The sequence below is a fragment of the Anabrus simplex genome, chromosome 5, assembly GCF_040414725.1.
Source record: "Anabrus simplex isolate iqAnaSimp1 chromosome 5, ASM4041472v1, whole genome shotgun sequence".
NCBI classification, from domain to species: Eukaryota; Metazoa; Arthropoda; class Insecta; order Orthoptera; family Tettigoniidae; genus Anabrus; species Anabrus simplex.
Window position 1 is genome coordinate 186,564,912 of NC_090269.1, and position 16,984 is coordinate 186,581,895.

The 16,984-nt window shown below is 40.5% G+C and overlaps 1 protein-coding gene across 5 annotated transcripts in view; it reads right to left on the reverse strand.

Moving 5' to 3' along the window:
- D12 (YEATS domain containing 2 homolog D12) overlaps window positions 1-14,590 on the reverse strand; it is a 278,841-nt gene extending 264,251 nt beyond the window's left edge. For 3 of the 5 annotated variants that reach the window (XM_067148415.2, XM_068227589.1, XM_068227590.1), the window contains exons 1-2: window positions 14,455-14,590; window positions 14,010-14,127 (exon numbers count right to left, since the gene is read on the reverse strand). In XM_067148415.2, coding sequence (XP_067004516.2) covers window positions 14,010-14,109 — 100 coding nt within the window. In that variant the 5' untranslated portion in view covers window positions 14,110-14,127; window positions 14,455-14,590. The remainder of the gene's footprint in view (window positions 1-14,009; window positions 14,128-14,454) is intronic. The other 2 variants (XM_067148416.2, XM_067148417.2) reach the window with 2 other exon arrangements.
- Between the last annotated feature and the right edge of the window lie 2,394 nt (window positions 14,591-16,984).

The following is a 16,984-nucleotide window of genomic DNA, read 5'->3' on the forward strand; positions in this document are numbered from 1 at the left end:
GAGAAAAGTGAGGATGAAGTTTGAATACGAGCACAATCACAATGTAAACATCAGGTTAACAAACATTAGAAAGGCAGTAAAACAACTGACAATCGCTAATGCGTGCTCAGGCTAGCCAGTGTGATGAACAAAAGAATCTCCCAAGGTAACAAACTTTACCGATTTCAGTTACAAAATGTAGAACAAGAAATATTCCCGGAAAACCTGGAAGACTCTTGTCGTTACACGTAATTGACGTATTCATGGTTACATTAAAATATCAATAACGACCTCAAATATAGTTTCTATACCCATGTGTTATATATTGCTGTAATCGGGAAAGAATGGAGAATTTTTTGAACCTAAAAACAAAATTCCAAAATACCCGGTTCCCTTAAACCTAAACACTATCAATATCAACAACTACATCCATAGATGTAAATGACAGCTCGATGTCCATCCCGTCATCAACAGATGGTGGGCCTGACGCCCACAACTGCGACGTATTTTGGGGGCGGGATTTTGTCCTATGAGCGGAACGTGTAGGTTTAGTAGCAGGCGTACCTGCCGGTGCTGATTCATACCTTCCAGATGGAGGGCACGATTTCCCCTTCACAGGAGATGTGCGGGAGCGCCTGGTAAGAGCGCTCCGCTTCTCCACCTTTGTTTCTTGTTTAGACACTATCAATATCAACAACTACATCCATAGATGTAAATGACAGCTCGATGTCCATCCCGTCATCAACAGATGGTGGGCCTGACGCCCACAACTGCGACGTATTTTGGGGGCGGGATTTTGTCCTATGAGCGGAACGTGTAGGTTTAGTAGCAGGCGTACCTGCCGGTGCTGATTCATACCTTCCAGATGGAGGGCACGATTTCCCCTTCACAGGAGATGTGCGGGAGCGCCTGGTAAGAGCGCTCCGCTTCTCCACCTTTGTTTCTTGTTTAGACGGGCTGGGAGATATTTTCCCAGCCCTGGCTTTCGCCGACCGCTTTGGAGGGAGAGACTTGGCCTTCCCTCGTGTTGCGTTGGCTTAGGAGTCCCAGCCGGCACAGACTTCTTTGTGGTCGAAGTCGGGTGGTCCGTCCCCCCCCCCCCTTCGAGCGTTTACTCTTTGCGGTCTTTGCTCGCAGGAGCAACAGCCGCCTTGGGTGCAGCGATCTTCACGGGTAACAGTCTTGAATAACGAACCTGAAAGACTCTGAGCTATCACGCTGTAGTCTATAGTGTCTTGGCAGATATATTCATGGAAGTAAACTTGCCGTGCACTTCCTGGTAGGAAAGACCTCCAGGGTCTTGGTCTCCTGGATCTTCTTCCCACTCAGATATGTAGGACAGTTCCTATCTCGAGGAGAATGAAAACCAGAGCAGTTAGTGCACCTGTACGGAGTTTTGCACTCTTCCGTGTCGTGAGCTGCTCTTCCACATGTACCACACACAGACTGAGTCAAACGAGATACCATATGTCTGAATCTCAGGCAATGATAGCATCACATGGGAGGCGGGATGTACGGCCTCACATTGCAACGATAAGTTGTTACCTTTACTTTCTCTCGTAACACTGACAACGTGAAAGAGACAATGAAGACACCAGTAGCGATGTCCTCACCGTTGATTTCGCGCGTGATGCGCCGGATGTGTGTCACGCCATGGTCCTTCATGTCTTCCACCAACTCATCGTCAATATTCAAAATAAGGTCGTGGTGGAAGATGACTCTGTGAACCAGATTCAAGGATTTGTACTCCTCCATTTTGATGGGGATTTCGCCAAAGTGGTCGCACTTAACCACCTGATCGGCTTGCAGTGTTGTGTGAACCTTTAAAAGCAAACTACCATTGCACATTTTCTTGAGATCCTCAAGTTCACCACAGACGCCTTCAATGTGTCTACTAAAAAGGATCGATTTAACCAGCTTATAATCATGCCCATCAGTTCTGGTAGCAACCAGAAACCTAGGGAAGCTCGATCCCATTCCTCAACGCTGTGCATGTTCCCAGGGAGTTAAACCCCTCAAGGAATCTAAAGTTAAAGACTTTGGTGGGGGACCACCTTGGGCAGGTCAAAGATGTTTCAAAGCCATGCCCAAAATCATTCTCCCCAAATGCCACCCACTCCGATCAGGGGCCTTTGTAGCCGAACCAAGCACCTAAGGCAATACCCACCTGGTCGTAGCCGGTACTGCCCGGGGTCCGATGTTGGACAATGACTGAGGAAATGAGCACGACTCCCTCCAATCACCCGCAATAGCATGTACCCCATAGCATGTACAGAGTAATAAATATAGAGAAAAAATAAAAAGAAACAATAAAAATATGTCCTTCTGGCATTCGGCTGTGCGCGGACCTGTGTTGTCAGGCAGATACTACTGCACAGGTACAAGGCGCTCCCACCCGCCGCTTCCTGGGTGGTCACAAGCAGGATTTCGGGCGTAATCGCACACGTAAGAATAAACTTAAATATTGTATTTAAGTAGTCCGCCTATTCAATACATTCTGGAACATGTTTCTTCCCCTAAGGGACATCATCAGCTAGAATATTTCACAAATTACATCAGATATAAAATCACATTAATAGATTGGTAAGACATGAGTTAAAATACACTATCATACACAAGGACATAAAATAATACCCCATTATATAGAAACCTTTACAATGATAAATATACAAATTACATAATTAATGATTAATTATATCAGAAGGATGTGTAGATCAGGATCCTACTGGTATCAGGCTAGCTATTTTAGTTCTGTACTTAAGATCCATTCAAAATGTACTATACATACACACAAGCACACAAAAAATGGCCATTGCAGATCATTTTCTTTCAAAACCCTCTTGCCTGTAACAGGATGGATATTTTGTGCAGGTGATAGGATTGAAAGCATCATCACTTCCGCCACCAGCTATCCACAGTTTAAGACTATATTTGCATTTCGAAAATATATAAAACTAAAGGTTTCTTTGACAGCCAATTTTTTTTTTTGCTAGTTGCACTGACACGGATAGGTCTTATGGTGACGATGGGACAGGGAAGAGCTAGGAATGGAAAGGAAGTGGCCGTGGCCTTAATTAAGGTGCCTGGTGTGAAAATGGGAAACCACGGAAAACCATCTTCAGGGCTGCAGACAGTGGGGTTCGAACCTACTATCTCCCGAATACTGGATACTGGCCACACTTAAGCGACTGCAGCTATCGAGCTCGGTGACAGCCAAATTTTGAGTGGCTGAGCGTACTAAATAAAACCTAATAGGTTGCAAGTTTATTAAAAGTACAATGCAGTTGTGAAAATTAAACGTTGATTATATTGCTTAGTTTCTCCCCAGCACGCCTAATGGCCATGATCATTAAGACCTGATGTCCTGATCTGACACTGTGGTTAGCTGGTTCAAATCCCACTGGTGAAAAAAAATTCATCATCAGAATGTTGGCCGGCAGGAAAGGAAAAGTTGTGGTATAAAATTTATAATCGCTGCACTGTGTGTCAAAAGCCTGGATTCAATTTCAAACCTCTCCACAGCATTCATATAGAGTGAGTGCATATGACTACTGATAGTGATTTGTCTGTCGGATTTGGATGTTAAGCATGGAGCAGACCCCTTGGTGATATTCGACAAAAATAGGCTATGTGCCGACACTGCATTTCACCTTCTCTGTACCCCATCAAAATCATTTTACACCCATACCATGGGTAACAAATAGAAAGTCCTGCAACAGGCAAGCCGAACAAATCCTTGGACACTCCCGGCACAAGAAACTATGTTGCTGCTGTTGTTCGAGTCACCAGTCCACAGAATGGTTTGATGCTTGTCCCCTATCCTGTGCAAAACTTATCATAACTTTGTAAACTATTACATCCTACATCTGCTTGTCATGTCCATCCCTTGGTCTAACCCTACCATTCTTACTGCCTACACTTCCCTCAAAAACCAGCTGAACAAATCCTATCATTCTCTTCTTCTTGTCAAATTTTGCCAAATCGATCTCTCACCAATTCGATTCTATATATCTCCATTTGTGATTTGATCTACACATCTCATCTTTGGTATTCTCCTGTAACACCACAATCCAGAAGCTTCTAATCTCTTTCATTTTGGGCTAGTTATCATTCATGTTTTATACAAAGCTACACTCCAGACAAAAGCCTTCAAAAACATTTTCCTAGTTCTTGTATCAATGTTTCTAAGTGAGCAGATTTCTTTTATTATTAACAAAGCCCTTCCTTGCTTGTGCTAGTCTGCATTTTATCTCCTCCTTACTTTTGCCATTATTAGTTATTTTACTACCCAAGTAACAATATTCATCTACTTCCTTTAAGACTTCATTCCTTAATAAATATTTCCTGCATCACCTGACTTTGTTTGAGTGCACTCCTTCACAGTACTTTTGTTTTGGATTGATTTATTTATTTTCATCTTAAACTCCTTCCACCAAGACTCTGTTCATACCATTCAGCAATTTCTCCAGATCCTCTGCAGACTCAGATGGAATAACAATATTGGCAAATCTCAGGGTTTTGATTTCCTCTCCTTGGATTGTATTTCCCTTTCCAAATTCCTCTTTGATTTCCTTTACTGCCTGTTCTATATAAACATGAAAGCACAGGGGGAGGGGGAAATAAACCGCAGCCTTGACTTGATCCTTCACGGATTGCTACTTCTTTTTCTTATCACTGAAGACTGACCTTTTTTTTTTTACAGATTGTAGATAATTCTTCTTTCCTGGTATCTGATCCCAATCACCTTCAGAATCAATTAACATTATCAAATGTCTTTTCTAGATCTATGAACACCATCACCTTGCCCTTAATTCGGTCCTCTAAAATCAGAGGTAAAGTCAAGATTGCTTCACGTGTTCCTACATTTTCTTCTAAAGCCAAATTGATCTTCTCCAAATTCAGTTTCAACTTGTCTTTTTTCCATTCTTCTGTAACTAATGTGTGTTAAAAATTTGCAGGTATGAGATACTCAACTAATGGTGCAGTAGTCTTCACACTTGTCAGCATCTGATTTCTTGGGAATAGGTATAACAACATTCTGCCCAAACTGGGATGGCACTTCTCCTGTATCATACATCTTACCCACTAAATGGAATAACCTTGCCATGTTGGCTTCTCCTAAGGTGGTCAGTAATTCTGAGGGTATGAAAACAATTCCAGGTGCGTTGTTCCTATTTAGGTATCTCAAAGTTCCAGAACCATATTATATCTTAATCTTGATACAACTATTGGGTATGTTCCTGCCATCTTTTTGCCTTATCTTCTTTCACCAGAAGTGGTTTACCATCTGAGCTCTTAATATTCAAACATCTAGTTTTCCTTTCTACAATGGTTTCATTGATTTTCCTGTATATACAGTATCTACCTTTGCTAGGGCCATACAACCTTCAACATCTTGGCACTTCTCTTTCAGCCATTCTTCCTCAGCTGTCTTGAACTTTCTACTTCATTCTTTAATTGCCTGTATTCTTTTCTGCCCTCATTTCTTGCAGTCTTGTACTTTGTCGCTCATCGGTCAGATCTAATACCTCCCGAGTTATCTACTGATTTAAGATGAGCTTTCATTTCTTCCTAACCTTTCTTCAACAGCCTTACTGAAATCATTCTTCATGACCATCAATTCCTTCTTTATTCTGTTTCCTTCAGCCTTTTCATTTAGTCCTTGTGCAACATGTTCCTTGAAACAATTCAACACACTCTTTTCTTTTAACTTGTCTAGATCCCATCTCCTTGCATTCATTCCTTCCTTTCTTCAATTTCTTCAAACTTAGATGGCATTTCATGAACAAGCAAGTTGTGGTCAGAGTCCACAGATTACTTTGCTTTTTTTTTTTTTTTTTTTTGCTAGTGGCTTTACGTCGCACCAACACAGATAGGTGTTATGGCAACGATGGGACAGGAAAGTGCTAGGAGTGTGAAGGAAGTGGCCATGGCCTTAATTAAGGTACACACCGAGCTCGATAGCTGCAGTCGCTTAAGTGCGGCCAGTATCCAGTAATCGGGAGATAGTGGGTTCGAGCCCCACTGTCGGCAGCCCTGAAGATGGTTTTCCGTGGTTTCCCATTTTCACACCAGGCAAATGCCGGGGCTGTACCTTAATTAAGGCCACGGCCGTTTCCTTCCACTTCCTAGGCCTTTCCTATCCCATCGTCACCAAAAGACCTACCTGTGTCGATGCGCGTAAAGCAAATAGCAAAAAAAAAAAAATTAAGGTAGAGCCCCAGCATTTGCCTGGTGAGAAAATGGGAAACCACAGAAAACCATCTTCAGGGCTGCCCCTATCTCCCGAATACTGGACACGGGTCGCAATTAAGCGATTGCAGCTATTGAGCTCAGTCAGATTACTCTGATAAACTCCTGAATGTGAGAAATGATGCAGAAGAGAGTGCAGTGTTAAATGAGGATGATACCGAAACGGAGAGTGATACTGCAATGGCAGAGATGGAAATGGCTGTTAAACAAATGAAAACGGGAAAATCAGCAGGGATGGATGAAATAAGTGTGGAAATAATAAAGGCAGCAGTACCTATTCATCTACATTGGTAATATGGGCTGCTCAGGTGTATATGGAGGAAAAATCAAGTACCTGATGATTGGTGTAAAGGTATTTAAGACAGGTGATAGGAAGGTATGTGACAATTATCAAGGAATTACACTATCACAAGTAGCCAAAATATTGGAGAGAGTAATAGAAAGAGGATGAGAGGAAGGGTGAAAAGAAATTTAGAAGGTGTGCAGCATGTCTTACGACAAGGCAGGTCAACGATAGACCCTATATTTACCATGAGAAGATTGATGGAAAAACAGTTGGAAAACTGTTCCAGTTGTGTCCAGACTCCAGTGAGAACAGACTGGTTTAGGAACCAAACTGGATTAAGACAGGAAGTGTATTGTCTTCGGGAAATACATTATACCAGAATGTAAGGAACTAGGTGTGGAACAGAAAGTTCCTATGAAATGTAAAGAGATGATATACAATGTATGCATCAGAGACTAGGACACTGACATTAAGAGATGAGAGTAAAATTCATAATAATAATAATAATGTTATTTGCTTTACCTCCCACTAACTACTTTTACGGTTTCGGAGACGCCGAGGTGCCAGAATTTAGTCTCGCAGGAGTTCTTTTACGTGCCAGTAAATCTACCGACACGAGGCTGACGTATCTGAGCACCTTCAAATACCACTGGACTGAGCCAGGATCGTCCCCGCCAAGTTGGGTTCAGAAGGCCAGTGCCTCAACCGTCTGAGCCACTCACCGCGCCGAGTAAAATTCAGGCCAGTGATATGAAGTTTCTGAGAAGCATGGTAGGTAAGACAAGGGGGGAAACAGAGCAAGAATTATTGAGGTCAAAAAAAGAAGTACGGATAGAAAAACTGAGTGATAGGATGGAGAACAACAAATTGAGGTGGTTTGGACATGTTATAAGGATGGAGGAGGGAAGGATACCAAAACAAGTATTGGAGGCTATGATAGAGGAAAAGGTGGCAAGAAGGAGGCCCAGAGCAAGATGGATAGACTCTGTCAACAACAGTATTAGAAAAAGAAGGCTGAGCTGAAATACAATTACTGAAGAGGAGTGGTGGAAGAAGAGGCAACGGTGGAGAAGTACCATCAACCCCGACCTCGCAAGAGCAGGACAAGAAGGAAATGACTAAAATCTACAACTGCATGGATTTCAATCCACCTTACTACTATCTATCTAGCTCTGAATCGCTCACCTTTTATTGTAACCGATTTGTGATCTACCAAATAAAATTAAGATTACGTATTTCCTCAAGTATCTTAGGGATCACGAGATCTACAGGAATTTCAATACAAACAAGCGAGCTGACCATGCGATTGTGTTTGCGCAGCTGTGACCTTACATTCGGGAGATAGTGAGTTTGAACCCCACTGTCAGCAGCCCTGAATATGGTTTTCCGTGAATTCCCATTTTCGCACCAGGCCACTACCTTTCCACTCCTAGCACTATCCTATCCCGTTGTCACCGTAAGACCTATCTGTGTTGGTGCAATGTAAAGTAGATTGTAAAATAGAATGTTTAATACATTTTTACAGTTACTCGCACCCCACCCCCCTCCCCCGACGCAACAGCCACGAAGGGCCATAGCCTACCAAGCAACCTCGCTCAACCCGATGGCCTGTAGACTACGACGTGTTGTGTGGTCGGCACGACAAATCCTCTCGGCCGTTATTCTTGGCTTCCTAGACCAGGGCCGTCATCTCACCATCAGATGGCTCCTCAGTTGTAATCACATAGGCTGAGTGGATCTTGAACTAGCCCTCAGATTCAGGTAAAAATCCATGACCTGGCTGGGAATCGAACCTGTGGGCTGCTGGGTAAGAGGCAGTTGTAGATTTTATTATTATTACTTATATATTATTCTTGCAGTTCGGCAAAACAATATTTTACTGATTGAACACATTTTCTCTAAATCCGCTTAAGGTGTTACTCATCTGTTCAGTTCAATGCTAACAGACATTTGCTATTTATTTTTTATGTAGCACAAACACAGGCAGCTCTAATGGCAACGACAGGGCTAGGACCAGAAAGAAAGTGACTATGGCCTTAAATAAGGTAAAATTGGAAAACCACTGATAACCATCCTAAGGGCCAACAACAATGGGGTCTCAAACACACCATCTCTGAAATGGAAGCTCACAGCTATGTGGCCCAAACTGAGCAGCCAACTCGCTTGGAGCTTACTGTCTTCTCCAGGATACTACTTTCATTTTTATTATTTTTAAATAGGCTAATATACCTGTTTCAGTCTCAGTAAGTTATTCTCCCTTTCCAGTTTTTTTTTTTTTTTTGGTGTGTTATAATGTCGCACTAACACATTGAAGATTTTCTATGATACAAGGATGGGAGAGGGCTAGGATTGGCAATGTAGCAGCTATGGCTCAAGTGGCAGAGCGTCAGCCTCTCACCGCTGGATACTGTAGTTCAAATCCCGGTCACTCCATGTGAGATTTGTGCTGGACAAAGCGGAGGGGGGACAGGTTTTTCCTGTCATATTTCATTCCACCAACACTCTCCATTCTCATTTCATAGTATCTATCAGTCATTCATAAATCACTTTGGGAGTGGCGACCCCATCATACTAATAGCCTATACAGGATTCATTCATTCGATCCCTGACCCGGTCAATGACTGGAAAACAGGTTGTAGGTTTTCATTTTCTTAATATATGCTGAAAAAGTCTCTAATGCAATGTGCGTGTCGACAATTTAAAACTTAAAATTTACATCGCAGCCGCTTCTGTACTCTTTGTTGAAATACCTCCAAAATGGCTAACAACTTTCTAACCAGGTTGTGATTAAGCTTTCCATTACATGTTGTGGCTGCTTCTTTATATATTTATAACTTTAAATACATATAGCCGACCTTAATTCTTTTTCAACCGAGCTCGATAGCTGCAGTCGCTTAAGTACGGCCCGTATCCAGCATTCGGGAGATAGTGCGTTCAAACCTCACTATCAGCAATCCTAGCCCTTTCCTGTCCCATCTTCGCCATAAAACCTATCTGCGTCGGTGCAACTTGAAGCAACTTGTAATAATTCTTTTTCAAAGAACATGCAAGCCAGTTTTGTTGTAACTCACTCGCTTGTTATCTGTGCGGCTTCTTGTATACCAGAATCATATCAACAACAGCTGACCCATAATTCAACACAAATATTCAGATTTGTTAGCCATTCATATTTTTTACAATTTGTTTTACATCGCACTGACGATGGGAAAATATTTGTGTTTTTTTTTTTTTTTTTTTTTTTTTTGCTAGTGGCTTTCACGTTGCACCGACACAGATAGGTCTTATGGCGACGATGGGATAGGAAAGGCCTAGGAGTTGGAAGGAAGCGGCCGTGGCCTAAATTACGGCACAGCCCTAGCATTTGCCTGGTGTGAAAATGGTGTGAAAATGGGAAACCATGCAAAACTATCTTCAGGGCTGCCGACAGAGGGGCTCAAACTATCCCCCAGATGCAAGCTCACAGCTGCTCGCCCCTGGCCAACTCACCCGGTGTTAGCCATTTTTGAGATATTCTCAACAGATAAGGGAACAGGAGCTGCAATATAAATTTTAAATTATTGATACACTCATTGCTTTGAGACATTATCAGAATATTTTAAGAAGAGATGTTTTTTGTATAAAGATTTTATTTACATGACAATTATTGTATTTTAATTTGTAACTTACTTGACAGTATATTGTTAATATGTTTTGGAATCAAGTCCGCAGATTATTTGGTGGATTTTTTAACCACTGATGAAGGAAATGATATGAATATTGACAAGGCAGACATATAATATTACCAATGATTTTTCAGCATTATCAGTTATAAGTCAATATGGACCAAAATAAACCATAATGGTTAAAAAAATAAAAGAGAAGAGAACCTATCAATTTGAAGACTGCAGTGTATGAAGATGTGGAGACTGTCCTTATCCTTTTGTGTTTTCATGTTTTTCCTTGTCTCCTATTTCAGTTGCTCCCTCTTCCTACACTGACCTGCCATTGTGTTCATCCTATTTTGTCTTCCTTTCTTGTTCCTATCTCTCCATATATGACTTATTTTTACACTTGTTTATTCCTTTCCTATACTTATATTATCCTGTTGGGTTCCTTTTCTCCTTTTGTATTTGTACTGTGTTCTTAAGTTTTACCACCTATATCTATATTTGTCTTATGTTTCATACCATCAATCAATCAATACTGATCTGCATTTAGGGCAGTCGCTCAGATGGAAGATTCCCTATCTGTTGTTTTCCTATCCTTTTCCTAAATGATTTCAAAGAAATTGGAAATTTATGGAACATCTCCCTTGGTAAGTTATTCCAATCCTAAATCCCCTTCCTATAAATGAATATTTGCCCCAGTTTTATCCTCTTGAATTCCAACTTTATCTTCATATTGTGATCTTTCCTACTTTTATAAATGCCACTCAAACTTATTCGTCTACTAATGTCATTCCACACCATCTCTCCGCTGACAGCTCGGAACATACCACTTACAGAGACTTACAATAATTGAAAATCTTCCACCTTTTTGATACTTTTTATTTGCTTTTTAGCAAATTATAAACAGTACATGTTTCGTTCTCACTTGAAAACTTCTTCAGCTGTGAGAACGAAACATGTACTGTTTATAATTTGCTAAAAAGCAAATAAAAAGTATCAAAAAGGTGGAAGATTTTCAATTATTGTAAGTCTCTGTGATCAGAATTTGATACGGAAAATGAAGCTGATTACTTGCAAACGTACCACTTAGTCGAGCAGCTCTCCTCCTCTCAATTCTTCCCAGCCCAAACTTTGCAACATTTTTGTAATGCTACTCTTTTGTCGGAAATTACCCAGAACAAATCGAGCTGCTTACCTTTGGATTTTTTCCGGTTCTTGAATCAGGTAATCCTGGTGAGAGTCCCATACACTGGAACCATACTCTAGTTGGGGTCTTATCAGAGACTTATACGCCCACTCCTTTACATCCTTACTACAACCCCTAAACACCCTCATAACCATGTGCAGAGATCTGTACCCTTTATTTACAATCCCATTTATGTGATTACCCCAATGAAGATCTTTCCTTATATTAACACCTAGATACTTACAATGATCCCCAAAAGGAACTTTCACCCCATCAACACAGTAATTAAAACTGAGAGGAATTTTCCTATTTGTGAAACTCACAACCTGACTTTTAACCCCGTTTATCAACATACCGGTACCATTGCCTGCTGTCCATCTCACAACATTTTCGAGGTCACGTTGCAGTTGCTCACAATCTTGTAACTTATTTATTACTCTATAGAGAATAACATCATCCGCAAAAAGCCTTACCTCTGATTCCACTCCTTTACTCATATCATTTACATATATAAGAAAACATAAAGGTCCGATAATACTGCCTTGAGGAATTCCCCTCTTAATTATTACAGGGTCAGATAAAGCTTCACCTACTCTAATTCTCTGAGATCTATTTTCTAGAAATATAGCAACCCATTCAGTCACTCTTTTGTCTAGTCCAATTGCACTCATTTTTGCCAGTAGTCTCCCATGATCCACCCTATCAAATGCTTTAGACATGTCAATCGCGATACAGTCCATTTGACCTCCAGAATCCAAGATATCTGCTATATCTTGCTGGAATCCTACAAGTTGAGCTTCACTGGAATAATCTTTCCTAAAACTGAACTGCTTTCTATCGAACCAGTTATTAATTTCACAAACATGTCTAATATTATCAGAAAGAATGCCTGCCCAAAGTTTACATACAATGCATGTCAAACTTACAGGCCTGTAATTTTCAGCTTTATGTCTATCACCCTTTCCTTTATACACAGGGTCTACTATAGCAACTCTCCATGCATCTGGTATAGCTCCTCTGACCAAACAATAATCAAATAAGTACTTTAGCTGTACTTATCCAGCTTTTTTCTTGTCCTGTACTTCCTGGCCCCAGAAAGAGTGTTGGTGCCCACTTTCCTGATGAAGCTGGGAAACAGAAATGAGCCTGTCGGAGTTTGAGAAGAGAGGGTTGTTGAGAAACTGGGTTTGATGAGGAGAGATCCTACTGATTTCAAGACAGTACTGTATGAAGATATGCAGATTGTCCTTATACTTTTGTGGTTTTATGTTTGTCCTTGTCCCCTATTTCTGCTACTCCCTCTTCCCACACTGACTGGCCATTGTGTTCTTTCCTTGTTCCTGATGCTGTATATGACTTTCTACATTTAAATAATTAAAAACTGAGTATTACCATTGTCACCTCTACTTCTCTTACCCTCCACGACAAAGTCCATTATACTCCAAGGTAAACTATCCTCCTCCAGTCACCTCACATAATCCCACCACCAAACCTGGTTTATGCTTCCATTGAATAAATTCCTGAATTTAGCCTTTATCTTATTCTGAGTACCCTCCTACCACTATTCCCACCTGTACCAACAATCATTCTCGCTAATTTCATGTCTGTTAATTCCAGCTTATAGAAAAACTGGTCTGAAAACAGACTGATATAGTTTCATCCATTTCTTACAGAATACAGGTGATCACAATTGCAACCTAACTGCATTAGCTTTGCTGCAAGTTGATTCAATTTCACTTAGTACACCACCATCCTGGGAGAATGCACATCATAAATACTAGAAATGATCTACCTATCCAGTTTTGTATCCCCTAACTTACCTGACATTCAATTCTTTTCGGTTTCTACCCTACTGACATCACTTTAGTCCTGAACGTACTACTCAGATTATACTTGCTGCACTTTTCAAGCTCCAAAGTATTAGAATGCAGACTTTCAACACAGTTATAATTTAATCAAATCCCTGTCTTAAAAACTGTAGACCAAATGTTCTAACATTCTTCTCAGCAGAACTTCAGTAACAGTACAAGTCTAGCTGTGTGAGAGAGCACTGCTATGTTCTTAGCCATTGTTTGAAATGAGACTTATCTAGGCACCTATCTGCACAGTAGTGAATTATGAGTGTGACATCTTATTTAATCATTTCAGCCAACAGCAGCTTTCCTTCACTCGACTACTTTGGAAAATATCTTCAGTTTTGGGATGCTTTGCTATAAAATTGAAGATACTAGCCTATTTATGGCAGGTGGGTGCCCAGCCATGGAACTGAATATTTCACTCTCTCCTACATGTAATACAGATCAAATTAAAAGATTCTACCTAATTTATGTAGTTTATTTCTTGTACTGTTACTGAAAGAAAACCTTATCTTCCACAGCCTAATTACTTCTGAAGAGCAGCCAAGATAAAAGGCACAAGTGGTAATAATTCTTGAAAAATTCATTAAATATTTGTATCACAAATTTAGTGCTGTAGCTGTACACCATCAATTGAAGACAAAGACTAGGTCTGAATTCATTACTTTAAAACATGAGTCTTGTTTTATTCAAATCTCCTAAACCTCTCCAATACTTGTATGAAAATGCACAAACAAGCACACTATTACAGTCACATTTACACAAACTTCTTATAAATGTCAACAACGTAATGAAAAACAAACCATTCTCTTCAAGACGTCTCAGACGTTTGGTTTCATGAGTTCGATTGTCTTCATAATCTGGATCTGGCTCAAGATCCAATTTCCTCTTCTGACATGACATACTAAGTTCTCATCAGACCTGGAAATAAATACCCGTTTCAACTAAGTGAGCGTCAAAGATGAGAAAACTACTGACAGATTACCGTGACAGGTGCTCCAAACCAAACCTAACCTCCTCGAAACCTACTTCTGAAGCCAAAAAAAATCAAGTTACAGCATTTTGCTAAGAACTTCCTCTCTATTACATGAATTATAGTGTTATTCTTTCTACTACAAAACGTTTTAGCCAAAAAATCACGGTTCAACAAACAAGGCATGATTATGACACGACATGCTAGCAGCTAAAATAATCGGAAGAACGTCTAAATAAATAACTAATAGCATCTGTCATTCCCCTAGTAGTTACCTTACACGATAGTTTCCCTCGCAATCAACATCGAAATCTCGCAGACCGACTAAATACCCTTTCTCACGGCAACACTTCACACAAAATAACAAACCAGAACCAGCCGCATTCACACTCAACACACCGCACCTGTACGGCGGTATCACAATACGAACAATTAGAGGTGGGGACGGAGCGAGTAATACCGATGAGTAATCCGGTTGTAGCGGTAGAGCGCAACACCGATCCCCTCCGCTTACAACTGCGAGTACTCGCGGAGGACCTGAGCACTGTGTAGCGCACAACACACGTACGAAAGTACCTGTATTCAATCTGTGTGTTTCGAATGTACGTATATATTTCCTACGCTTCTTATGTTTTGTAGATAATGTAAAGTCTGTTAGATTATATTTGTGGTGTTAGTGTGATATCTAAACATATTCGTAGATAGTAGTTATATTTTTAGAACATTTAAAGAAATTTTTACAGAACGTTGTTCCACAAATGCCACGAAAACCGTCGGATGCCTGGCAGTTTTTTGACATCACTGATAATAGGAAACACGCATGTGGCCGCACATACGCGACGGGTGGTGGCACATCAAATATAATATAATATAATATAATATAATATAATATAATATAATATAATATAATATAATATAATATAATATAATATAATATAATATAATATAATATAATATATAATGATATAATAACTGTATTTATAGAAGCATTCTACTGATAGCTGTTTGGCATTGGGACGCGTAGTAGTATGTTGTCAGATATGTTTTGTAATCACATTTGCAAAGAAGGACATTCCAGTCAACGTTCATTTACGTAATTACTTTTGTCATCCTGTAGATGAAATTATGTCAGTGTTTTTCATTATATTCTGATAAGATTCTTTATATTCAGGTTATTCTTCTCATTAACAGTGTACCGTATCACATGAACTTACGAAATAATTGTTAATACATTACTTTTCTGTTAACTTCCAATCCCCTTGTATACAAACCCTTTCGGTAGGTATGTGCCATACTTTGTTTCACTATTCGAATGAGTTAACTATACGAGTTACTAACATTTATTCCACATACTACCTCCTACTCCCTAGCAGTTACGTATATAACAATTATAGTGAATATATATGCAGTTATTTACAGTTGTTACGTTGTGAGAGAAGGGTATTAATAGGAGGATGCAATACCATCGCAGTGCCGTACCTATAACGTGTTTAAACGTCCCGCGTCAGGACATTCACTCGGTAGTTCACTCGGTACTACCGGGTGGTGACGTCACAACAACTGCTCCGCTCCGCTCCGCTCCGTCCCCAGCACTACGAACAATAGGTTAAAGTAAAAGAGTAACAGGCACCATTCAACAGTTAGGAAACATTAACGTGTGACAAGTTGCAAACCCTACACACTTGTCTGCTGTAATTGGTCCATTGAAGCTTTTCACCAATCACAATTCTTCAGTAGCCATCTAAATACACCTTAAATCAAGTGTGCAAGTTTCCTTCTTTTTAAGCCCCCAAGCATTGAATGCCCGTGTCCTTCTCCATTACCATTGTTATATATGGAGCAAGTGGCCGTGTGGTTAGGGTCGCGCAGCTGTGACCTTACATTCGGGAGATAGCGAGTTCGAACCCCACTGTCAGCAGCCCTGAAGATGGTTTCCTATGGTTTTCCATTTTCACACCAGTCAAATGCTGGGGCTGTACCTGAATTAAGGCCACGGCCGCTTCATCCCACTCCACTTGAGCTGAAACAATTTCGAAGTTCCGTTTTACTCTTCCGCCGGCCTCGCGGTATAGGGGTAGTGTGCCTGACTAATACCCGTGGGGGCCGGATTCGATTAGGTACCGGCCTGATCAGGGATTTTTACCTGGATCTGAGGGCTGGTTCGCCGTCCACTCACACTACGTGATTACAATTGAAGGGTTGATTCCTAAAACCAGACAAGTCCAAAAGTGTATTTTTCGGGAAATGCAAAAGGTGCAGCTTATTGCGTAGGGGAAAAAACATATAGATACTCAGACATAAGGCTTTTTGCGGATGATAATATTATGTACCTGGTAATGAATAAGTTACAAGATTGTGAGCAACTGCAAAATGAATCCGATAATATTATGAGATGGACAGTACGCAATGGTATGATGATAAACGCGGTTGGAAATTAGGTTGTGAGTTTCACAAACAGAAAAAGTCCTTTCAGTTTTAATTACTGCGTTGGTGGGGTGAAAGTTCGTTATGGGAATCATTGTAAGCACCTAGGTGTTAATATAAGGAAAGATATTCATTGGGGTAATAGCATAAATGGAATTGTAAATAAAGGACACAGATCTCTCCACATGGTTATGAGGGTGTTTAGGGGTTGTAGTAAGGATGTAAAGGAGAAGGCATATAAGTCTCTAGTAAGACCGCAACTAGAGTATGATTCCAATGTATGGGACCCATACCAGGATTACTTGATTCAAGAACTGGAAAATATCCAAAGAAAAGCAGCTCGATTTGTTCTGGGTGATTTCCGACAAAAGAGTAGCGTTA